Below are 24,624 nucleotides of genomic sequence, written 5' to 3'. Positions count from 1 at the left end.
CCAGGCCTTTCACCAGGCTGATTTGGGAGCTACCCTTTGCTGAGGCTGCAGAGGCATCCAGGCAACATATCAATACACAGCTTGCAGAAAACACCAGAGACAAAATTTTAGAGGTATTCCCTGCCAATTCAATTAATTCATTGACAAAACTCCTCATCAATGCTGTGTACTTCAAAGGAAAGTGGTTTAAGCAGTTTGATGGAAAATACGCAGAAGAAGAGCCTTTTAAGGTTAGCAAGAACAAGAATGAGCCAGTGCAGATGACCTGTCAGCTGCTTCGATTTCACGTGTCCTCTGCGGGAGAGGGGCACACCCAGGTCCCGGAGCTGCCCCCCGTGGGAGGGGAGCTGAGCATGGTCATTCTGCTTCCCAATGGCAACTGATGGAAAAGAAGCTTATCGATGAAAAACTCAGTGACTGGACAAAAGCAAGTGTAATGGGCAGTTGGAAATCTTCCTTCCCGGATTTAAATTAGAAGGAAACTCCAACACAGAGTCTGTTCTCTGCAGTTTGGGAATCTGATGAAGATGAGGCTGACTTTTGTGGAATATTGTCCAGGGAGATCTGTCCCTGTCCTTTGTGGAAGTCAATGAGGAAGGCACAGAGACGGGCAGCTGGGACCAGGTTGGTTTCAGTGGCACAATGTTGAAGCTGAACAGAGAGATTCAATGCAGACCAACCCTTCCTTTTCTTTATCCAGCACAATGGTGCAGAAAGCCTTCTGCTCTGCAGCAGGTTCTCCTCTCCTTAAGCCAGTTCCCTCCTTCTGCTTTGCTGCATTTTATTTTTTCCTTTCACGATAAGCACCCAGTTGACTGCAGCTGTGCGGCAGTGAGACCCCCCCCCCTTCCAATCCCTCCTCCCCACAAATAAAGGCGGTCATTTGAAAAAAGAAATAGTAGAATACTTTATATGATATTAGAAGTCAAAGTATCCAGAGGCCATAATAGATGAACAATTGGACTATAAAATAAGGAATAACTTTTATATGACAAGTGTTACTACATACAAAATTAAAAGACAAGCAACCGACTGAAGAAAATATTAAAATGATTAATATCCAGGCTGTAAAAGGAACTCCTATAATTGCATTGGAAGAAAACACTTTAGAAAAATAAGTAAATAATTTAAACATGATGACATGGAAAAATAAATACAAAAAAAAATGCATTAAAAATATGCCAGATCTCTTTAGTAATTGGAAAAATCTAAATTAAAACAATGAGATACCTTGTGCCTCAAAGGATATTACCAAGAAAGTAAAAGAAACCCTACAGAATGGGAGAAAATAGTTGTAAAGCATATATCTGATAAGATACTCTCTATATATATCTCTCTCTAGTGTCCAGAATATATAAAGAACTCTTACAATTCAACAACAGAAAGACAATGACCCCAGTTTAAAAATGGGTAAATGACTTGAATAGACATTTCTCCAAAGAAGATACACAAATGGCCAACAAGGACAGGAAAAGATGTTCAACATTGTTCGTCATTAGGGAAATGCAAATCAAGCCCACAATGAGATAACACTCCTAATCCACTATGATGGCAACAATTTTTAAAAAATGTAAAATAACAAATTTTGGCAAGGATGTGGAGAAATTGGAGCCCATGTGTATTGTCAGTGGGAATGTAAAATGGTGCAGCCACTGTGGAAAACAGTTTGGTGGTGCCTCAGAAAGTTAAAAATAGAATTACCTTATACCAAGCAATTCTACTCCTGGGTATATACCATGTGACCCAGTAATTCTACTCCTATGAATACACCCCAAAGAACTGAGGACAGGTACTCAAACAAATACTTGTACACAAATGCTCATAGCAGCACTATTCACAATAGCCAAGAAGAGAAAACAACCCAAACGCTCATCAGACTGGTCTACCCATGCAATGGAATATTATTCAGTCATAAAAAAGAATGAAGTATTGATATATGCTACAATGTGGATGAACTTCAAAAACATCATGCCCCGTGAAAGAAGCCAGATACAGAAGGTCACGTGTTGTATGGTCCTATTTGTATGAAATATTCAGAATAGGTAAATCCACAGAAACAGAAAGCAGAGGCTGGGAGAAGGGCATAATAGGTTGCAGCTGCTTAATGGCATGGGGCTTTCTTTTGGGGTGTTAATGTTCTGGGACTCGAGAGAGGTGGTGGATGCACAGCATGGGGAACGTAGCAAATGTGACTGGACGGTTCACTTTAAAATTGTTAATTTCACCTCCATCTTTAAAAACAGGATGCCTTTTCTTTCCCTTAGTTTGGCAAGCACAAACACCCTCCCTCACCCATACACATCTATAAGAACCCCATGTTGGGGTGTGGGGAGAAGGTGCTCCTCCATGCTATTGGCTCAAATGTAAACTTGAAGAGCATTTTTGGGAGAGAAATTGGCAGTATGTATTAAAATTTTAAAAGCACGTACCTTGTGACTCATCAGTTTCACTTATAAGATTTAACTCTACATGTGCCTCAAGAGAAATATATATGTTCACTGGTGCTCTGTTTGCTAAAATGAAAGAAAGAAAATAAAAAATGCAAATCTGGCTAATAGGTGTTGTTGGTTTTGTTGACAGCCTCCAAGAAGAAACTGAAGAACCAATTCTTCTCTAATTGTCTTTGAACCTCCCTTAAATCGCCCATTAAGAACATGTATGTGATTTGTGCAAACAACTCTGTACAGCAGTAAAAATTTATATTATTTACACTATAAAGTAAACTATGTAGTTCCAGAAAGTGGTTGTAATAAAATTTAAATCACTCAAGTGCTATGCCGCTTAGACACACTTCAACAAATTTATAACTATTCAAACTTGTCAGGTCTTCCTGTTGAAGAATAACCAAGCATATCTCCACCTCCCTTCTCTCATCCGACAGCAGGTTTGCTAAACACCCCTACCTCAGAGGGATATCAAGAGCACACACTGAGTTCATTCAGCTAAAGCACTTAGCACTAAGCCCGACATATCTTAAGCATGCAGTGAATGTGGGATGTTATTAGGCACTCAAGGGGCTGACATTCTGGAAGGGGAGGTGGATAATTGCGGACCATTTGTGTATAATCCAATGTGATGTGGGTTATAGCAGACCTAGTACGGGGTACTGTCACATACAGAGGGGGTGCCCAGAAGCTGGGCTGATCCCAGAGATGGCCCCTCCCCAGCTCCACTCAGTCCAAGTGGAGGCTGCTTATCAGCAGATTCTGATTCTATACCGGAGGCTGACACAGACCAAAGGCTGTCATCTAACCTCATCTGTTTACCAGGGTCACACGATAAGCCAAGCAGGGCCATAAATGAGGAAAGCGGGCTGGATGGGGCTGGGGCAAGCTGGGGGGCCAGTGCCTCCTCTCCCAGGATGAGAGCCACTCAATTCAAGATACAGGGTCTTGGTATTGTCAGACCTAAACTTTAAGAAAAGCTATATTCACAAAGTTTTACACGAAACTTTCCAATATTTTAATATTGTCAACCAATTCAAGGTAAACAACAACAACAAAAAGAACACAACATTCTTTGGGTCCAACAAAACATTTCTTGGGTGAACCTGGCCCAAAGGCCACCAGTTTTTGACATCTGCTACACACACTTGCCCTTGTAGGTTTGAAACTGTGCATATGAGGAGGCTCACAAATCAAGGTAGTGGATGTCACTGGAAAACAATCTGCAATGATCTTGGGATCCTGCAAAGCCCATCATTGGGTGTGCAGTGTCTTCCCTTCCAAAGTCTGTCAATCACCTGATCCAGGTATTGGGCCTCCTCCCCCCTCCCACAAACAAGTGCTCAGGGACCACGCCCATGAGGGCACATCATCAAAGCACCTGCAGACCTCATGTGACACACATCCCTCAGAAGAAGCAATCTCCACCAAGACAACACACGTGAGAGTTTTGCTTTTCTTTTCATTCAAAGAATCAAAGGAATCTGTAACATTTGGTTTCTCATCCTTGTCTGTGGACCTTTTAAAATTCTAGAAAAATCACCTTAAGTGGATATAAAGAATGATGGAATTAGGGGGAAAGAAACTACAGAGCCATCAGGCAGTGCTGAAACAGAATTGATTTTTCTTGAGTGAGTGAATAATCACAGAATTTACAGCCTGGGAGAATTCCTTGGAAAAGCACTCCTTCCGCAGCACCCGGCCCTGTCGGTCCCACCATGCGCACCACCGAAAGGGCCAAGGGCCTCTGATGATCTGGAGAATTCTAGTGTCTTTCCCTCCTTCTTAGTCACTCCTGGCAGGGTGACACTTGCTGAAGTCAATTCCCGGGCTAGATCCTCCCATCCGGTGTGGGCCATGTGGTTTTTAAAGACTACGATAATGTTTAGAAGAGATCAGTGGTGACTCTGTTATGTAAAATATGGGGCACGTGTCATCCTCTACAGGAGGGTGAATGATGCACCGTCACCCCCAGGCCACTCCTAATGCCTCACTGGTGTCTGTCTACCCATCTCTTTACACACACCCAGCTCTCCTCTGACTGCCCTCTCACTCAGAGCCAGGTCTCTGCCCCCTGGAATCCTGTGGGGCATGAGGTGAAATTGAACATGGTAGATATCTCCTGTAAATGACTATTTCGTGTATAAAGCATGCGAGTCGTGGATGGTTTTCCAATATCCTGACCTTCTTGTGACTTCACTAGCTAAGGGAGGCCTCGTGGTCTACACACCCAGATACCTGTACTACAAAAGCCTCCTTTATTTTTTTTTTTTTTTTGGTCACTGGTAAAGAATTTGTCAAGTTTATTCACTTATTTTTGCCAATATGCTATGACTATTTCAGCCTTGACCCTGTCCATTGCCTGTGATCCCCAGATGGCGGAGAGGCTTGGAGGCAGACAGCTCTTAAAATACTTACACAGCACGCTCTCTCCTTTCACCCTTTCTGGCAAGCCCTTCTATTGGAATTCCTGAAGGGTCAATATGAGGCCCCTCAGTGTGCAGAACTTTTCTGGGCATGTCTCTTGTTTTCACACCATCAACATAGGATGCCCTTCCCTTATCATCTCCCAGTTAATTGTGTTTTTTTAATCATATATTTTATTGCTGAATGTAACATAAAATCCAAGTTGAGGTGTTGCAAGTCAGGATGGTGGTTTCCCTTGTGGAGGGTGTGACTGGGAGGGGCACACAGGGCTCCGGGGTTGCCAGTGTCTGCCCGGTGAACTGGAGCCAGTATTGTACGGGTGGGTTCACTTAGTGAAAATTCATCAAGTTGTGCATCTTTGGTTTCAGTTCTTTTTCATGTGAATGTACACTTTAATAAAAAGTTTATTTAACAAAGAAAAAATAGAGAAGAAAACAGAGACTTAAGACATGTTTTTAAAAACATACACACAAATCACAATAGCTCCAGTGGGCTTCAAACCATCATGGCTTCTTCAGAAAAGATGGAGCAGATGGGCTTTTCCTTATTCCTACTAAGTACAAGTAAGAATCCAAGACATTATACATAAAACAAACATGAAAAGACTCCAAAAGGAGGAAAGAGGAAGGAAGTCTGGCTAGGGACCCCAGGACTGAGGAATATGCAATGAGTTCCCTGAGTTTTCTTCTTACCTCATACGTCCCAGACTTGGAGCTGAAGAAGTGAGCAAATCAGAAACAGCAATGGGCACAGAGAGAAAAAGAAGCACACAGCCCCGCCAGCCTATTCTCCCTAGCCAAATACCAGGAAAGATGAAACTAAGCAGAAGTCTTTTAAACAACAACCAGCCAAATACCACAGAAAAATCTGCGGCCCCACCTCCAACCATGCCAGCAAGGCCAGTGGGGAGCCTTGTGGGGCTCTAAGGAGTTGTTCCAACTCCACCACCCAGGGGCTGTCAGAGAAGGCCGACTGGGGGGCAGGACTTTTATCTCAGCTGGTGATGCAGCTCAGCCCCGCCGAGCCAAGGGAGACCACCTGGGGAGCCTGGACGTACCCCCCCACCCCAACCACCCAACAGTAAAGAGGTACCACTCTGCTTCCCCATGGGGTTGGTGTCACCACAGGTCTACCGGAGATTCAGGACATTCACCACAGAACCGTGGTAACAAGGCCACACACCCCACCGCACCCCCTCCTCAGTGTCATGGAGGCCACGTGGTAAGCAGTGAAAAGGCACTTCTAGTCCTCCCAGCTAGCCATGGCCTGTGGGAGCCCAAGTCAACTCCAGGTAAACCCTAGACCTAAGTAAGAAAGATCAAATTATAACCCTTCTACAAGGAAACACAGGAGAGTATCTTCATGATTTTGGGGTAGGCAAAGATTTCTTCAAAAGGGTACAAAAAATTTCTGACACTCCAAGAAAAGACGAATAGATTGGACTTCAGCAAAATCAAGAACTTATATTCATCAAAAGACACCATTAAGAGAATGAAAAGTCAAGCCAAAGATAGAGAAGAGATACATGCAATATATGTACCTGTATCTTGAATATACAAAGAAGTAAAAGAAAACACAATGTTAAAAACTGGGCAAAGGGCTTGAAAAGACACTTCATGAAGAAGAACGTCCCTTGTCCGATAACCATATGAAAAGGTGCTCAACACCATCAGTCATCAGAACAGCTAAATTAAGAAAACTTAGTAGAAGAGCTAACATTATAAAATTTGACAATTACCAAGTTTTAGAGAGGATGTAGAGCAACCACAAGCTAGCAGGAAGGGAACTGATGCAGCCACTTTGGAAAACTATTGAGTCTTATCCACAAAGCTAAACATCCTACACACACCCTGTGCTGCAGCCATTCTACCTCCAGGTAAATACCCAGGAGAAATGGAAGAACATACCCACAAAAGATAACTACTCGAATGTTTGTAGCAGCTTTGTTCATAACAGTCAAACACTGGAAACACCCAAATGCCACCAACAGTATAACAGATAAACAGCAATGTGTTCAAACCCTGGAATACTATGCAACAGCAAAAAAAGAACAAATTATTGACACACAGGACATGTACTCAGACATAATTTCAAGCAAAAGAAGTCAGACGTCAAAGTACATGTTTTATGATTCCATTTACATCAAGTTCAATGGGCAAAAGTAATCTATTGCAATAGGGTACCTTGGTGAGACAGCTGGCAGAGGCAATTTGGGATGAGGAGGGGGCATGAAAGAGCCTTCTGAATTTGTGAAAATATTCCCTATCTCGATTGGGTGGTGGTTCTAGGGACATAGAGGTACGTAAAAAAGGTATCAAACTGCACACCTAAAATCACTGTTCTCTGCTGTCTGCATGTTGTAATCTCTATAGTTTCCTGGGGCTTCCATTACAAAGGACCACCAAATGGGTGGCTGAAAACAACAGAAATTTATTTTCCTGCAATCCAGGGGGCCAAAACCGCTCAATCAAGGTGTTGGCAGGGTGGGCTCCTTCTGGAGGCGCTGAGGGAGAAACGGTTCTGTGCCCCCTCCTAGCGTCTGGCAGCTCCCAGCAGCCCTTGGCACTCCTTGGCTTGTAGACACATCATCCCAGTCTCTGCCTCCATCTTCCCGTGGCCTTCTTCCCTACATGTGTCTGTCTGTCTGTCTGTCTCCAACTCTCCCTCTCCTTATAAGGACACCAGTCACTGGGATTTAGGATCCACTCAAATCCAATATGACCTCATTTAATTCAATTACATCTGCAAAGACCCGAGGTCAAATAACATCACATTCACCAGTTATTTCCACATATCTTTCGAGGGGACACAGTTCAACCCACAGTGTACCCCAATAAAAGTAGTATTAAAAATCCACTCAGCACAGTGCAGGATACATAGTAATCACTCCAAAAAGTTAGTGATATATCATTACTGTTAATATCACTCTCACGGTAGTTTCGCCCCAACCCCATCCTCTGTTTCCAATTTTCCCTAGAAATGCTTCAGGGGTGATAAAACACTTTCTAAACTAAAGCTTTCCCTTGGGTCTCAGAAAATGTATATGAAACTGAAAGACACATTTATTTCAAATGACTACTCCTGCTGACTATACCTAGTGAAACGTTCAGGAAAACATGCAACACAATCAACCCACATTGAAACAGGCATGGAAACAAGTGAAGGAGGACAGCTGATTATCAGACGCTTCTAATAACCTGGAGACCCCAAGACCGACGTGCTGCAAACTTTAATTTTCATAGCACTCACCTTCCACAAGAGTCTTTTTAAATACTGGAAAATCTCCCCTGAAAATCCCTTTATTCAGCGAAGAAGATCTCATTGTGGTTCCATACGAAAAAGCTACTCCCCCCAAGATGTGCCACCTGTATATTGTCAGAGGGCACCATCTTAGAATGAGGAAATTAAATAAGGAAGGTTGGGGCGGCGATGCATTTGGTCCCATCTGACACATCGGCATTTCATTCTTTTCTAATACACATCTTGACTTTGAGTTAACCTTGAATGTTTATGGCGTAAACAGATTAAGCTTTGGGGATGGAAGGAGTAGGAATGGGAAATAAAACCAACTACAGCAGCATCCAAGGATCGGCTCCCGAACAGAAAAAGAACAGGACAAGGTTGGCACATTCGTTGACATATCTCATCACACACGCTGTTTAAAATAAGCTAATCACACCCTTCAAATTCACACTTGGGTCCATGAGAGTGAAATCGTCATCAAGTTCTACTCCCCACCTAACAGTTAGCCCACGCAAGGAAGTCACTCTCCTTAGAAACAGAGGGCAGTGGATATATTCCTCAGAGATGCTACTCTGTGTACGCCGGAGCCAATTTCGCATGTTAACCTGCCATAACATTTCTGTGAATTTATACAATTTTGGTCAATGCCTGTACGTTTGTGAAGTGAGTCATTCTCGCTTTAACCAAAACTGGTGAAAAATACCTGGTTCAGCCTGCAACAGATCATAAATGAATCTCCCCTTGCTGATATGATCAAAACCAGCTGGTTGCTCAGCACTCAGTCAGGTTACGCCAACGTCTGAGCCAAAATGTCTGCTGGCTGAGTTCTGGGTCCATGATAATTTTTCAGGTCCTCTACCATAAAAAAAGATATGATATTTAACTTGTGATGCAGACGATTGCAAAACCAACACCGGACACCAAAGAGGTATTAAAATGTAAGAAGCAAGGAGAGGAGGAGAGGCACCCCAAGGGAATGAGAGACACCATCTTCTCCTTTCATGCTCAGAATATAAGATCAACAGTTTCTCTGTGTGGTTATCAAACCTAGACATTTTCAGCTGCTTTTCTAGCTGCAAACTCATGAAATGATCCTTGAAATTATATTACCAAGAGAAATTTTCCTTCATTGCTTATTTTGATATAATTTCAATACATGTACAGTATGTGAAATTATTTCTTCATTTCATCCCGGTTCTGAAAATGAAATTCAATTTATGAGCAAGCTTGTGGAACTCTAGCTGAGCACAACACGCCGACTACACACTGTTAGCTGTAGGACTGGGTTCCTGGGCAGTGGTTTTTCTCTCCCAGGGTGAGAACAAATAACCCTTTATGGGTAAGGTGATGTTCCCCAGGACCAGCTCAGCACCCACCTGGCAGGTCTTGGATGATTGCTTGATGAGCAACGTCAGGTCACTGATAATCTATGGCCACATGCATTACAGTTCATGAAAGTACAATCACCTCACTCCTGAATTATTGGGAAATGTGATATTCTGAACATGTGGATTTTCTGTCTAACTGACGTTCATCCCTTTGAGCCAGACATAATCCTATTTAGCAATTTATATAGAAATTTTTTCTAAAACTATGCACTAGCCGATGCTTGGCCAATATTTCCTGGACTGGTTATTTATAGCCATATTCACTTGCATAGGTCAGTGCCTATGCCCTATAGTTGTTAAATATTTTGACTATCGCCCCTGATTATTTGCTTTCTTGACTTTTTAAAGTAAAGCATAAAGGTTTTCTGACTTTTCCTGATGCGCCATTATTATTAGCATCCATTCTGCAGTGGTGAAACCCACAAGAGCGTTTGTCAATGACCTTCACTCTCATCTGTCACCTCTCAGTCAACAAGAGCAAGTCCTGTGCTTGTGTCATGCCACTGCCAATGCCACACAACAGTGTCACTGAGAGCAGAACCAAAGGCGGTTAGAAAGAGCCACAGACCTTAGCATAACTGCTGGTCCATTTCCGTCATTTCATGATCCCCTTCCACCTCCTTCCGCCTCTGTCCCAGAGTTTCTTGCAACTGTCCCTCCTGGGCCAGTGCTGGGGGAAGTGGCCTGAGAGCAATTGGATCACCTCTGCAGTATCGAAGCAGCTGCCCCATGGCTTGAAAAAACAACCAAGAAGACTTAACATGTTCTCATGTGACATCAACTTGCAAAGTCAGGATGTTTTACAGAATAGCTTAATCCAGGGTTAGTTTCCTTGAGTAAACAAGTCAGGAATATTTTTCCTAGAATTTACTAATAGTTCCTGATCATGCTCAAAATACCTGGTGGGAATTCTACTGAAATTAGACCACCAAAAATTGGGGAGGAAATGTAGTATAAAATTATTTATAGTTTGTAAACAATGTGACACAAGACACTTTGAAGAACTGAGTCATATTTGGATTTTTCAAGTTCTAGGCCTCGTTTATTTCTCCTTATAACAGCCAGTATATATATATTTAGGCAGTCTGAATGTTGCCATTTACATGGTATGCTCCTAAAAATAAATGTCATCCTTCTAAACAAACACTCCATTGTTTCCCCAACAATCTTTAGTTTGTTCTTTGAACAAAGCCACACAAAACAGAGAAATTTTCCCTTATTAGTCAGTTCATGCCAGTCATTTTTAAGTGGATAAAACTCCCCCCAAAACTAAAGCACACCAGTGATCAGAGCCTTCAATTTTAATTTCTGCACTTATTTGCAACAGGAGGAAAACCGAAATTAATTTTCCACTTTACTTCGTTGGCAAACAATTTTTCACTTTGCTGAACATTCGAGGCACGATGATAAACGGCAAATAATAAACTGCCAGGCACTCAGCGTACGGTCGGAGGCCCTGAAACTTCGCCTGGATGCCGACAGTCGCGTGGCCTGTCCCGCCTTGCTACTGTGTTCCTCCCGGATCTCCTGAAGGCTGTCAGCGCCACCGGAGACCAGAGTGATCTTGAGGACATCACCTGAGTAAGCAATGCCGGCACGACAGTCCTTTTGTGCTGAACGAGGAACCAAAGCTGTCCTCGCCTAAGCACCCCATTCTTCTACACCAGGGGCTGGCCGACATTTTCTGCCAAGAGCCAGAAAGCAAATATTTTAGGCTCTGTGGGTCACTGTCACAACTGCTCAACTCCACAGGTGTGGCATGAGAGCAGCCATAGATGATGAGTTGATGCATGAGCGTGGCTGTGTTCCAACAAAACTGTATTTATGGACATTGATATACGAATTGAAATTTATATAATTTTCACATATCTCAAAATCAATTTCTTCTTTTTCTTCCCCAACCATTAACTGATGGAAAAAGCCCAGCACAGAGGCCTGCAAAACACAAGTGCTGGTTGAATCTGGTTGCCCCATTCTGTACCCTGCTGCTACATATACTCCAATCAGTTTTCAAAAAATGGGTGCAAGCTCAAATTTTCTTCAAGTTCAATATGATGTTCTGGGACATTAACTACTACTGGTCCTAAAGAGTCCATGTATGAAGTGCCTCCTGCAGAGCTGGGTACAGTGAACGAAACTCCCATGGGTAACTCAGGACCCTACCCCAGGCAGTATTTCCATTCCCAGCACTGGTTCTCCTCCTGGCTCCTCTCAAAGGGGTGCTCAGAGCAGACTACAGATAGAGTCAACACGTGCGGTACATGGCACAGAGCGGCCGGGAAGAAAAACCACAAGATGTTCTGGAAGAAACAATCTTTGAAAAGTGCACTAAGAACATAATTCACAGCCTGCCATTGGTTCCGAAGTATGCGCCTTCACCCTCTAATTAATCTTAAAGCAGCACTGCCTGCTTCTGCTCCTAGGATCACTATGAAAATTCACCGCACATTTCATTCAAGCAAATGCAAGGCTTGAATACTTCAGGAGCAAGTGATTCCATGGTGATGAAATTGCACAACGGCAAGCTTGCTGGAATTCTGCAGCTAACAGAGGTGAGTGTGGGTGTGAAATTGTAGGCGATTACGTTTTATCACTGCTACACAAGTTTCTGCTGAATTCATTAAAATTTGCTTTCAGAATCAAGCAGCAGGACTGGAATTTCAGTGGTCCCGGATGAAAAAAAATAGAAGCAAATTTTCTCTCTGCGCAGTGGGGAGTAACAGAAGGTCCTGAGTGAGACTCGGATGTGACTGACAAATGTCTCTTGGAACTGCAGCTGCAAATTAAACATGGGGACTCTCTCAGAGAAACTGCGTTCCAAGGAGACTGGAGGGCAGACGGGGAAGCAGGCAAAAAGCAGGCTGAGCCCCGGGAGGGAAAGCCAGGCCCCTTCCCCAGGCTCCTGGCCCCTGGGGGCCTGCTGGCACCCATCAACCCCTCCAGGTAGGAGAGGAGAGAGAAAGGAGAGGGCAAATCTGGAAGTTTAGTGAGAAAGAGCTCCCCACTGAGAGCTGAATTAGGGAGGTAAATGCTGCACCCAAAAGGTCCCTATAATTAGAAAACAGCAATGTGAGCCCACGGGACGGAGCTGGAGACACGGGGCAGCCTAGGAGCCCGGGTGCTGACTGAGCTGGACAGGCTGCCCAGGGCAGTGCAGGCCCAGCAGCTTCTGCCAGCGCTGGTGACCTGGGGCTTTTGGGAGCACAGCCCAGAGAAGCCCTGATGGAGGGTGGGAAGAAGGCCCCTCTTCTCACCGTGCATGCTGATGCCACCATCTGCCCACTTTCTAGATCCAAGTGGATTTGCCCGGCCAGTGTCCCCCACCCGCCAACCCCAGGCAGGGTGTGAGTGAAGCCCAAAGGCCCAGCCGCTGTGGGGTCTGGCATCCATAACTGATGCCCGGGGCCTCCTTCCACCCCTAGTCCAAAGGGTGGGCCCAGGAGTGGAGCCTCCTCTACCAGCCATCCAGGTGATGAGAGCCTTCTTTCCGCAGGGCCCCCTCAGTCTCCACGTCTAGCATGGGACAGAACAGTTCCAGGCACACCAGATGGAAAAATCCCAGCCCAGGAATGACAACTTGTGCCTCCCGGGGAACCCGGGTAAACTTGCTGACACACAGGTGCCCCATCTCTCCAACGGGCACAAAGCATCTTGCAAAGGCTCAGCGGTGGCCCCCATCCCTCCCTGCGGACAGGGACCATTGCAGATTCACATCACCTTCCGCTTTGATGTGCATCGGTTGCGTGGTTACGGACAATACTCCTGCTGCCCAGAGCTCTAGGACGCATCTGAGGGTCCGCACCAGGGGCAGGGAAACCATCAGAGCTCACCTCCATTTTGCGACGCATTTTCAGACTTTGCAAAATCAAGATTCCCAGGGAGCGGGGCGTCCGATTCAGATCACCTCCGAGGACACTGGCACTGTTGAAGCACAGGCTGGTGACAGCGTTATATATCTCTTCCCAACTCTTGTTCAGTAGCACGGCGTTGATTGCTTGGCATTGGCCATGGTGGGAGTATTTATATACCAGACAGTGGCCACTACCGCTCAAGCCTTTTCTCCCCCCAGAGAGCTGATGGCTGTTAAAGACTGGCCAGCACACCGCTGGACTCATCCAGGCACTATTGTGTGCTCAGCGGAGCAAGCACATCCTGCAACATTCAGAGTGCGGCCAAATGCAGGAGACCCAGGTCCACGGCAGGCCTTCCACACATCTCACTCTGCACCCGACATGTGACACAAAAGCCCTGAGGCTGCAGCTGTCTCCACAAAGGCACAGCAAAGTGGATATGGGCAGCACAGGTGGAGCTCTGCCTCGGGCGGCTTTACCAGGATTTCACCAGGAGCCAGAAATGGCCAAACACAAGGCCCCCAGGCTCACAGGCTGTGTGATGGTGGAAAAGAAGAGCCCATTTCTCTGTCTGTTATACCTGGATAAACACAGCTGCTTTTTTTTGAGGGTCGTTGCGAGGATGAGATGAGATCATTAACATAAGAGTGTGCACACCGGTGCTGCCACTGTGCCCACACCGATGGTTGTGGTCAAGGTGGCCATGCTGCAAAAGTGTCCTCCCAGCTCACACGCTGAGCAATCTGTGAGCTCCCAAGGAACAGAACCCAAGTCCTCACTTATCTGCCGCACAGTGAAACCCCTTGGTCCATAGGCAGAGAAGTTGGCTGGAGTTTCCTTACAGGCTAAGATGCTGTGCCAGTTTGAATGTACTGTGTCCCCCAAACGCCATTATCTTTGATGTAGTCTTGTGGGGCAGATGTTTTGGTGCTGATCAGATTTGCTTGGAATGTGCCCCACCCAGCTGTGAGAGATGATTCTGATGAGATATTCCCATGGAGGCGTGGCCCCACCCATTCAGGGTGGGCCTTGATCAGTGGAGCCATATAAATGAGCTGACTCAAAGAGAAGGAACTCAGTGCAGCTGTGAGTGACGTTTTGAAGAGGAGCAAGCTTGCTAGAGAGGAACGTCCTGGGAGAAAGCCATTTTGAAACCAGAACTTTGGAGCAGACGCCAGCCACGTGACTTCCCAGCTAACAGAGGTTTTCCGGATGCCATTGGCCATCCTCCAGTGAAGGTACTGATTGCTGATATGTTACCTTGGACACTTTATGGCCTTAAGACTGTAACTGTGTAGCCAAATAAACCCCCTTTTTATAAAAGCCAATCCGTCTCTGGTGTTTTGCATTCCGCAGCATTAGCAAAGTAGAACAGATGCATTCTCATCAATCATTCGTTCAACTCCCACTTACTAAGGGTGAGCCAGATGCAGGCCCTGCCTTCAAGTAACTCACAGTCCCGTGCAGGGGCCAGACACATACATAGTGAGAGGAGAAGAGATTAGAGGCGGTTTTCTCAACTGCTGCACTGTTGACATCTTGGGCCAGGTCATTCTTTGTGGCAGGGATTGTCCTGTGCACTGAAGGATGTTTAGGAATATCCCTGGCCACTATCTACTAGATGCCAGTAGCAAACCAGGCCCCCTCCCCATCTATTGTGACAGCCAAAAACGTCTCCAGATGTTGCCAAATGAGGGACAAATCACCCTGGTGGAGAATCACTTGGATAGACAGCTGTCTGCTCTAAGTGCTCTGGGGAAGGGGTGCAAATTGCCAGGCTCTGCAGATCTGCATGCCCAGAAGAAACCTGGAAAGCACATACCAAAGTGTGGGCAGCGATTCTCCCTTCCAAACGGAGACCTTTGTTGGTATTTGACCTTTGCAGCCATCCTTTTACCCAACAAGGATGAAAATCCCACCAGACTTGGGTCAGCAGAGCAAGAGTTTCTAGAGGGAGTGACTGGGACCTGGGTCCTGAAAGTCAAAGTCTGAGAGGCAGCAAGGGTGGCCCACGCCAAGGAATCAGCAGGGACAAAGTCATTCCACGGGTGCCGTTCTCCTTCCCTGCCAAACATAAACCAACACTCAAACCTACAAACCTTCAGGGAGAGGACAGCCTGGCTCTCAAAGGGGGTTGCAGACTTGTCTGAGTAGGAAAGGTGCTTGGAGACCGAGTCCCATTTGATTTTGCATCTCTGGGTCGCCATTGGTGTACCGCCTGTGTTTGTTGAGTGAAGGCCCCCTCCCTACATGTCACGCAAGGAGACTGGTCCCCAAAGTGACTACCTCAACTTCTCAGAAAATGTCGGTAGTAAACTGTGATAAGACGTGAAAAAAATAATAATGGCACACGATGGCTGCTACCATCAAGCTCTCATTGAGGTCCAGGCACCAGGCTAAGGGTGTCGTAAACAGAATTGTATCTAGTCTTGGAGCCATTCGACATGGTAGGTGTGGGATCACTCCTTCCCCTCTACAGTGGGGTAAGTGACTTTGCCCAGGTCCACAGCCAGTAAGGGGCAGAATTGGAAATCAAACTCAGAGAGAGCCAACGCTCCAGACTCCAAGCTGCAGGGTTTCCCACAAAGCAAAGAGGTGACTGGCCGTGGGGCCAGATGGCAGGAGGGTCACTTAGGCAGAAGGCCACCAAATCCAGGCACATATTGCTGGAGAGCCTTGTCTGCCTGAGGCCTGTACACTCAGAGTGCTTGTCTTCAACAGGAAAGCAGGGGCCTGCCTCGCTGAGCCTGGAGAAGTTGGCTGATTTAAACCACAGCAACCTTCTCAGCTAATGGAAGAGGGGCCGGCCCAGTGGCTCGTCCACTCCAGCACACCCATTTGCTTTATTCTTCCCTTTCGCTACCTCCCATGTGTGCGGCAAGAAGCTGAATGCTCCTCACTCACTCCCAGCCTCCTGGAGTCACCCCATTAATTTGTTTAATACAGTTTTATTGAGGTATATTCATATACCCTACAATCACCCACAGTGTACAACCAATTATTCACAGTACCATCATATATAGTTGTGTGTTCATCACCAGAATCAATTTTTGAAAATTTTCCTTATTCCAAAAGAAATAAAAATAAAATTAAAAAAGAATACCTAAAACATTCCATTCCCTGCATCCCAACCCATTCTTCATTTAGTTTTTGTCCCCATTTTTCTACTCACCTATTGTGCTGGTTTGAATGTATTATGTCCCCCAAATGCCGTTATCTTTGATGCAATCTTGTGGGGCAAACATTTTAGTGCTGATTAGATTGGAATTCTTTGAGTGTTTCTATGGAAATGCACCCCACCCAACTGTAGGTGATAACTCTGATTAGATATTTCCATGGAGGCCTGGCCCCACCCATTCAGGGTGGGCCTTGATCAGTGGAGCCATATAAATGAGCTGCCAGGCAGAGGGAACTCAGTGCAGCTGTGAGTGACATTTTGAAGAGGAGCTACAGCCAAGAGGGACACTTGGAAGAAAGCACAGGAGCTGCAGATGAGAGACAGTTTGAAGATGGCCGTTGAAAGCAGACTCTTGCTCCGGAGAAGCTGAGAGAGGACAAATATCTCCCGAGTGCAACTAAAAGTGACATTTTTGAGGAACTGCAGCCTAGAGAGGAACATCCTGGGAGAAAGCCATTTTGAAACCACAACTTTGGAGCAGACACCGGCCACGTGCTTTCCCAGCTAACAGAGGTTTTCCGGACACCATTCGCCATCCTCCAGTGAAGGTACCAGATTGCTGATGTGTTACCTTGGACACTTTATGGCCTTAAGACTATAACTGTGTAAGCAAATAACCCCCCTTCTATAAAAGCCAATCCATTTCTGGTGTTTTGCATTCCAGCAGCATTAGCAAACTAGAACACCTGTCCTTACACTGGATGAAGGGAGTGTGAGCTACAAGGCTTTCACAATCACACAGTCATACCATGTAAGCTACATAGTCCCATTAATTATTAAAATGAAAAGTTTAGAAATAAGAATCTGGACTGGAGATTTAAAACTTTCAAACTTGTACATCAAACAATTGCTGTCTATTCACTATTCCTTACAAACAAGGGACTTGTAGGTGCCCCAAGCTCTCCTTTAAAAATTCCCTTCTTTATTAGCATCTGGAAAATTGGCGTGTTTTCCAGAAAAATGGGAAACCTTTCACCACCCAGCCATCCCAGGCCCTGTGCTTGGGTACTTTAAAGCACTTCAAAGCTACTTCTCATCTGAACAAATTGGAAACAGAAAACAAAGGGATGAGAAGGAAGGCATCCTGCGCAAGCACTCTCCATCCAGGAGGGCTGGTGGAGTCCCAGCAGCCTTTGATGTGGCCCCACGGCCACATTCCTCTCTAAAAGCTCCAGACGCTGGCCCCAGCCTCCTCCTCCTGTTGTTTTGAAATTTAGCAAATATCCTTTGGGCATGATGCTGCACCATGCAAGCAAATTACCAACCAATAAGGGGACGGTTGTTAAAATAAACACTGCTCCTCTGCATCGCCTAACCATTTCAACATTCGTATCAAATGCCCTTTATGTGGCTCTTTATACTGTCAAACCACTTTGTAGTCATTAACTACTAATTTCCCTTCGTACTCCCACACGTGGACCCCTCTGGCAGCAGGGGGAGTCTGAGACGCAGGCTCCAAGGCCACACTGCCTGGGTTTGAATCCTGACTCTAGCATTGGTTCAAGTCTGAACTTGGGTAAATTATTTAAACACATCCCAATTTGGTTTCTTTGCCTTTGAAACATTTGTGTCAAAACAGCTATTTAATGGGGTTCTCGAGAGATCATGAAATACCTGGGCTTGAAAGACAGCAACCCAGCAGTTGACATTGTTCATTATTATTTTATTCAGCTAACGTTAATGGAAGCCCCCTCTGTGCTGGGCACTGGGCTAAGTGCTGGAGACGCATCAGTGAACAAGGAGGGCTGAGTTCTTGCCTCAAGACAAATACGATCAGGAGACAAGAGAGAGGAGACTGGTGTTCCAGCAAGCTCCATGATTGGAAACACAAGGGGCTGAAATAAAGGACACCTGGGCAGCCTGCTGAGTGCGTGGTCAGGGCTGGCCTCTCTGAAGGGCCGAGTGACACCTGAGAAGGAGCCAGGCTACCCAGAGAGGGCGGCCCACGCAGGAGACAGCCACAGGGCCAACACCTTGAAGCGAGAAGCCCCATGTGCGGTTAAAGACCCTAAACAGCACAGAGAGAGGGAGCAGGTGAGCCCAGGACAGAGGTGCAGGTGAGGCTGGAGATGTTGGCATTTCAAGAACAGCTTCCCTGCTGAAGGGCCGAGCATGGGCCAGAGTGGACAAGAGCAGAGGTAGCCAGAGCAGTTCAGGGGAGGGGCTTAGAGGGCAGGACCCAGTGATGGAGCACAGGTGGGCAGGGAGTTTCCTCAGTTTCCCTACTGAGTCAGGGAGCTGGGGAGAAGATTTGGGGGCAGGACGAAAGCAGGTAGACAATTCCATTCAACGTGTTCAAACTGAGATGTGTGTCGCCCACTCAAAGGTGACCTTGGGTGGGCAAGTGACTGTGCAGGCATGACTCAGAGGACCGTCTGGAGCGGGGGTGTGAACCGGGGAGACCTCGGCACAAGGAGGTATTTCCACCCATGGGGACAGTGCAAGCCCCACGGGAGAGGACGGGGAGGGCGTGTCCAGGCCTGGGCTGGGTGAAGGAGATGGACCAGCAGAGCCGACTGGACAGGTGTGGCCACTGCACTGAGGAAGCCTGGAGAGAGCAGTGCCTCGATGCCAGGGAAGAGGGCGGCTCCACTGAGCCCGATGCTGTGGAAGGTCCAATAAGATCAGGACAGAGAGGGGCTGTCACTGCAGATCCCGATAAGAGCAGCACCCCAACAGGAGCAGGTGGAGAAGAAGTGGGGCACGAGCCACCGGGGCCAGGCGTATGCCCACACCTTGGGAAGTTTGCCTAAGAGGGAAGCACAGAACTGGAATGGGATCTCCAGGGGGACAAGTGGCCCAGGAAGGATACTTTTCAGAAGGGGAAGGTTTGCAGGCTGATGGAAATAATCCAGGGGAGAAGAAGTGGGGGGACAGGAGGGGAGGGGGAAATGATAGGAGGGACAGAACCCTTAAGGAGGCAGGGGAAGTGGGGCCGGCAGCAGAGGGGAGGGTTAGTTCCTAGACGGAAGGGGCAGAGCTCCACTGCCGGAAGAGGGGATGTGCTAGTTTACCTGGCCGTGTAACACATTACCACACATGTAGCACCCGAAAACAACACTTCTGTAGGTCACAAATTTGGATGAAGATCAACTTGGTTCTCTGCTCAGGGTCTCAGGAGGCTGAAATCACAGTGTCAGTCAGGTTCTCACCTGGACCTCGGCGTCCTCTTCTAAGCTCATTCACTTGGCTGGTGGAGTTCAGTTCTGTGTGGGGTTGTAGGACTGAGGTCCCTCATTTCTTATTGGCTGTTGGCCAGGGGATGCTTTCAGCACTTAGAGGCTGCTCTTAGGTCCTTGTCTCATGGCTCCATTCATCTTAAAAGCCAGCACAAAGAATCTCCCTCCCACCGAATCTCTCTGACTTCAGAAAGGGCTCGGCCCTTTGAAGGGTTCACCTGATTAGGTCAGGCCCACTCAGAAAAGTTCTCTTTTAATGACCTCAAAGTCAAGTAGCCTAAACACATATTCACAAGTTCTGCCACACTCAAGGGGAAGGAACTACACAGCGTGTGTACATGACAGGGCAGGAGGCTTAGAATTCTGCCTGCCATAGGGCAGAGGGAAAAGAGGGGGGTAGGCAGAGGCACATTTGAAGGCCCAGGATGGGGAAGACAAGGGAGTTTGCCGCTGACAGCTTCTACTGCCCCATGCAACAGGAGGGCGGTACAACCGCTGAGAGAGAGGTGGGAGGCGTGAAGACAAGGTCGCCAAGGGTCACTGCAGGCCGTGGGAAGTGAGCCTCCTGGAGACACACTGCAGGCTCACTGGGCAGTGCTGCAGCCTGAGGTCTGAGATCTGAACCTGACCTGACTCCTGCCAGTCACGGATGCCTCTAGGACACTGCAGAGAGAAGAGGGATGCCAGGTCCTCTGGAGCCAGTGAGAGAGGTGCATGGGAGCTGAGGGTGTTGGCACAGGGTGATTCAATGATGCACCATCCGGGAGGGCCACGAGGGAAGCAGGACGGGGGACCGGTGTTGAGCAGTACGAGGTCAGGTTTGACTCAGAGGGCTTGTGGAGCAGGAGCAGAGTGGTGGGAAGGGGAGCCACTTTGCAGACCAGGTGGAAAGGCAGGAGGTGGTCCAGGGGTGCTGTTGGGAATGGGTATTTCCAAGGTGACACCCTTCCTGGTGACGGCAGGGGACAGGGCGAGTCCATGGGGGTGGACACCTGAATAGGAAGAAGTGGATGCTGGCAACCAGGAGGTTAAGAAACAGGGAGGCCAGGCTGGAAGGAGGAGGGCTGGGGAGGGAGATGAGGAGCCGGAGCCACGCTGATTGGAGGGCATGGCTGGGGGTGGTGGTGGCGCAGGTGCAACCTCCAGGGCCTGGGGCATGGTAAAGTCAGCTGGCAGGGGCTTCACCTGAGCAGGGCTTTTCAAGCAGGTTGAGGGGAAATAATCAGAGAGAAGCAGGAGGAAGAATGGGGCTCAAGGACACCCCCTCTACCTCCAAGTTTAGGCAGGGGAGGGGTGTATGAGAAAAAGCATGGCTTCTGGGGAAGCAGTATTCAAGGGGCAAGCACTTTGGGAAGGACAGGTTTGTGAATCCCTAGGGCTCTGGAGTGACAAGATAATCAATTCTTAGAGTTAACTTTGATGGAAAAAAAAAAGTGGTTTTTCCTGGGGTCCCTGAGAACCTTGCCTACTTTATTGCAACATGAATCCTTACAACCAACTGTCTTTATGTGAGGGAGCTTGAGGGGGTCTCTTTAACCAGTAAAGCCCAAGCCGGTGCCAGGCTTTGTGCTAAGTCCAGAGAGGACTGACAGAGAACTGGCCCTTCCCAAAAGGATGCTACAGACCAATGCGCAGCTAATCACCATACATGCCAGACCCAGAGCCAGCCAAGGGGGTATAAGCCAAGTACTAATCTCAGCAAAAAAACACTTTTTTGGACAGAGGCAAGGTGTGAACATAAAAACTTAGAACAAGAGGGCAGAGTGAGCAGAGAGAAGGGTGTGTCCTGGGAAAATGACAAACGAGGGGAGTTGATTGGGGGGTGGAGCCTCATCTCACAGCTCAACCTGTTGGGTGTTTAAGGCCAACCTATGCTAATGCTGAGTGTTATAAACACACTGCCTTTCAAAACAGGAAATAGATATGGTTCTCGAGAACTGCCTCCCCATTAAAATACCCCTTTGCATGGGAAAACCAAGTTCAGGTAAAGGGACTTAAAACTCCTGAAATACTTCTGAACCACGGAGAAAGCAGATCTGTGTCACTGTCACTACAAAAAAAAAAAAAAAAAAAAAAAAAGGAAAAAGGAAAGGGATACTTCTTTTTAACTGGTGACCCAGAGCATTGTACAGTGGCTGTACTAAATGATTCATTGTAATCCTCATGAACCAGAGGCAACAGCATGCATCTAAAAGAAATATCTCTTTAAAAATTAAATAAAGCAAAAAACCTCTCCACAAGAACGGGTATTATACTCCCTCCACACAGCTCTGCACTAATCATTTTCTCCTACTTTATTGCAGACCTGGGTTTATGCTGCATTATCTCTCTTCTTTTAATTCCCCTGCACAGCATACTTTATGCCTGCAGACTTAGAAGCTCCTTGGGCAGGGACTTCATTAACGTTTGTGTCAATCAGTGAGAGTGATGTGCATTTTTCCACGGTGCTGGCATACAGTGAACTTTATACACAGTCCTCCTTCCTCCTGCAACTTCCCCGGATGCAAGATGCAAGAAGGTAAATGTATTTAAATGGACCCCTAGATGTCAATATATTGCAACCGGTTAGTGTGATTTTATTTCACGGTACTATAATGTAATGCTCAATGATTTTTAAGCAATAAAAGGAGATACTTTAAACTTAATTAAGAAAATTTAGAGACTATATAGGGTTCTTACTGAATTTCTGAAAACCTGGGAATAATGCACTGATATTCCTGCAGTTTATCTCAGGGAAATCCTGGAAAAGGTTTTTTCCAGCTACTATAAAATCATTCTCAAGGGTACTATTTTGTACAATTTTACTGAAGATATTTTGCTGAAAAGAAATAAACCAAACAACAACGCCTCTGTTCCTATGAGAAGTGGTGTCCCACCTCAGTATTCTTTGGCGAGGTCCATAAATATCTTTTATGTTTCATTAGGCTGGACTACAGCTTCCCTCTCAGTCTTTCAATCTAATATGATCTCATTAAAAAAAAAAAAAAAAAAAAGGAAGCCGATTCCAGCCACAATAGAATCTTTGTCAGATCGCAGAAGCATTTTCCCCTATGTTTCCCTGCAGTGTCTCCACAGACACCAATCTCCAATCCCATTTGCACCCCTTTCCTTCGCACTTTCTCTTGGGCCAGGCTTTATCTACTTCCATTAAATAGATGCACTTGCCTGCAGGTGATTGCCAAGAGGGAAATAAATGTTGAGCTTGGCTCCAGCCCCTTTTAAAGGAGTTGGGATTGGAAACATAAAGGCAAATAGAAGATGCAGCCAGTGAGCACAATGGATCCAGCCACTGACCCACGACGTCCCTCTGGGGACACAGAGACTTCTCTTTTAGAAGTAAGGCTGATGGGATCACTATTTAAAGACAGGAAGCTTTCCTTTCTCACCCCTCCAGGGGCTCCCACAACCTCCTTCCAAGCCTAGGGGGCTGCTGAGACTCACCGGGGCGCTCTCGCGGCAGGACGGGCGGCGAGCCCCGCCCACAGTCACCCGGGACCCCGCACTCCGGGGACGCGCGCGGCGGGGCTGGCGGCGCTGCACCTGCTGCGGGGGCTCCGCGCGGTCACCTGCACCTGGGAGGAGGCGCAGGCAGGAGGCGGCCCACGCATGATGAATTCCTCTTCACCTCCCATCGTTAGCATTCCATGCAGAGCTAAGGAGGCAGCCCTTTCCCCTCGAGGCGCCTCCAAGGACGAGTCAGGGAGACGGGGAGGAAGGGGTCAGGGGAGCCCGCCCCTGCTCAACCCCTGGCCCCAGACTGCAGCAAGGGGAAAGGGATGCCTTCCTCAGAAGTCTTGGCACAGAGCGTTCCCCACCCACGGTAGCTCCAGAGAACCCACAGCTCTGCTCTTAGGCTCAATAATAGTTTCCCTCCTCAGCACACAACACAATGTCTGGGACAAGGGGTTCCCTGGGTGGCATTTCATAAGCCAAAAAGAACAAATCTACACTTGGCCTTTTAACACTTAACAAAGAAGCCATTGCTATTTTTATAACCTCTGAGTGAGAACATCTTTCAAAGCAAGACCCGGAATCTGGAAGTTATGGCAAGGTGAAAATTTTGACTACATAAAAAATTAGAATGTTTCACATGGTGACAAAAACATACCATCAACAAAATCAAAAGATTTATGTCAGACAAAAGATGAATTTTTGTGATGTATAAAGAACCCCCACAAATCAATAAGAAAAGGAGCACTAACCAGAGAGAAATGGACAAAGGATAGGAATGAGTAGTGCACGGGAAAAATAATTAGAGGTGGCTTTTAAACATTTGAAAATATGTTTAAGCTAACAATGAAAGAAAAGCAAATTATAACAACCTGAAAAGGTTATTAACAAGAAAGCAAAATTAGAAACCATATCATTAATGAATATAAATGCAAAAATGCTAAAGAAAATATTAGCAAATCAAAGCCAGTGTTATGTAAAAAGAATAATAAATCATGATCAAATGAGGTTTATTGCAGGAATGCAAGAGTGGTTTAACATTCAATAAATCAACCAATGGAGTATGAATATTAAGAGGGAAAAAAAAGAAAATAACACAAGCATCTTGAAAGATGTGGAAAAAACATTTGATAAAATTTAGCACCCATTCATGATATTATAAAGAAAAACTCATAGCAAACTAAAACTAGAAAGCAACTTCCTTAATGTGATAAAGAGTATTAAAAAATCCACAGCAAACTTCATTATTGATGATAAAACATTGAAAGATTTCCTCCTGAGAGTCAGGAATGAGACAAAGATGGTTGCTATAACCACTTTAATTCAACCTGGTACTAGAGGTTCAACTTAGTGAAATAAGGCCAAAAAAAAAAAAAAAAAAAAGAAAGAAAGAAAGAAAGAAAGAAAAGAAAAATGCAGAAGCAAAAGAAGGGAAAAAATAAAACTCTCATTATTTAGATATAA

General features: G+C 46.2%; 1 protein-coding gene across 11 annotated transcripts in view; it reads right to left on the bottom strand.

The window, feature by feature from the left end:
• C15H10orf90 (chromosome 15 C10orf90 homolog) overlaps nucleotides 1-24,624 on the bottom strand; it is a 375,991-nt gene that overhangs the window by 124,153 nt on the left and 227,214 nt on the right. The window contains exon 1 of one of the 11 annotated variants that reach the window (XM_037804317.1): nucleotides 8,818-8,968. The exons of the other annotated variants lie outside the window; for them this stretch is intronic. Within the exon in view, the coding sequence (XP_037660245.1) occupies nucleotides 8,818-8,841 (24 nt within the window). The 5' untranslated portion in view covers nucleotides 8,842-8,968. Of the gene's footprint in view, nucleotides 1-8,817; nucleotides 8,969-24,624 lie in introns of those variants that run through there. 11 annotated transcript variants of the gene reach the window in all.

The sequence above is a fragment of the Choloepus didactylus genome, chromosome 15 (assembly GCF_015220235.1).
Source record: "Choloepus didactylus isolate mChoDid1 chromosome 15, mChoDid1.pri, whole genome shotgun sequence".
In the NCBI taxonomy this organism is placed as follows: domain Eukaryota; kingdom Metazoa; phylum Chordata; class Mammalia; order Pilosa; family Megalonychidae; genus Choloepus; species Choloepus didactylus.
The sequence above is the reverse complement of the archived record's forward strand: the minus strand, read 5'-3'. Positions and strand labels throughout refer to the sequence as shown.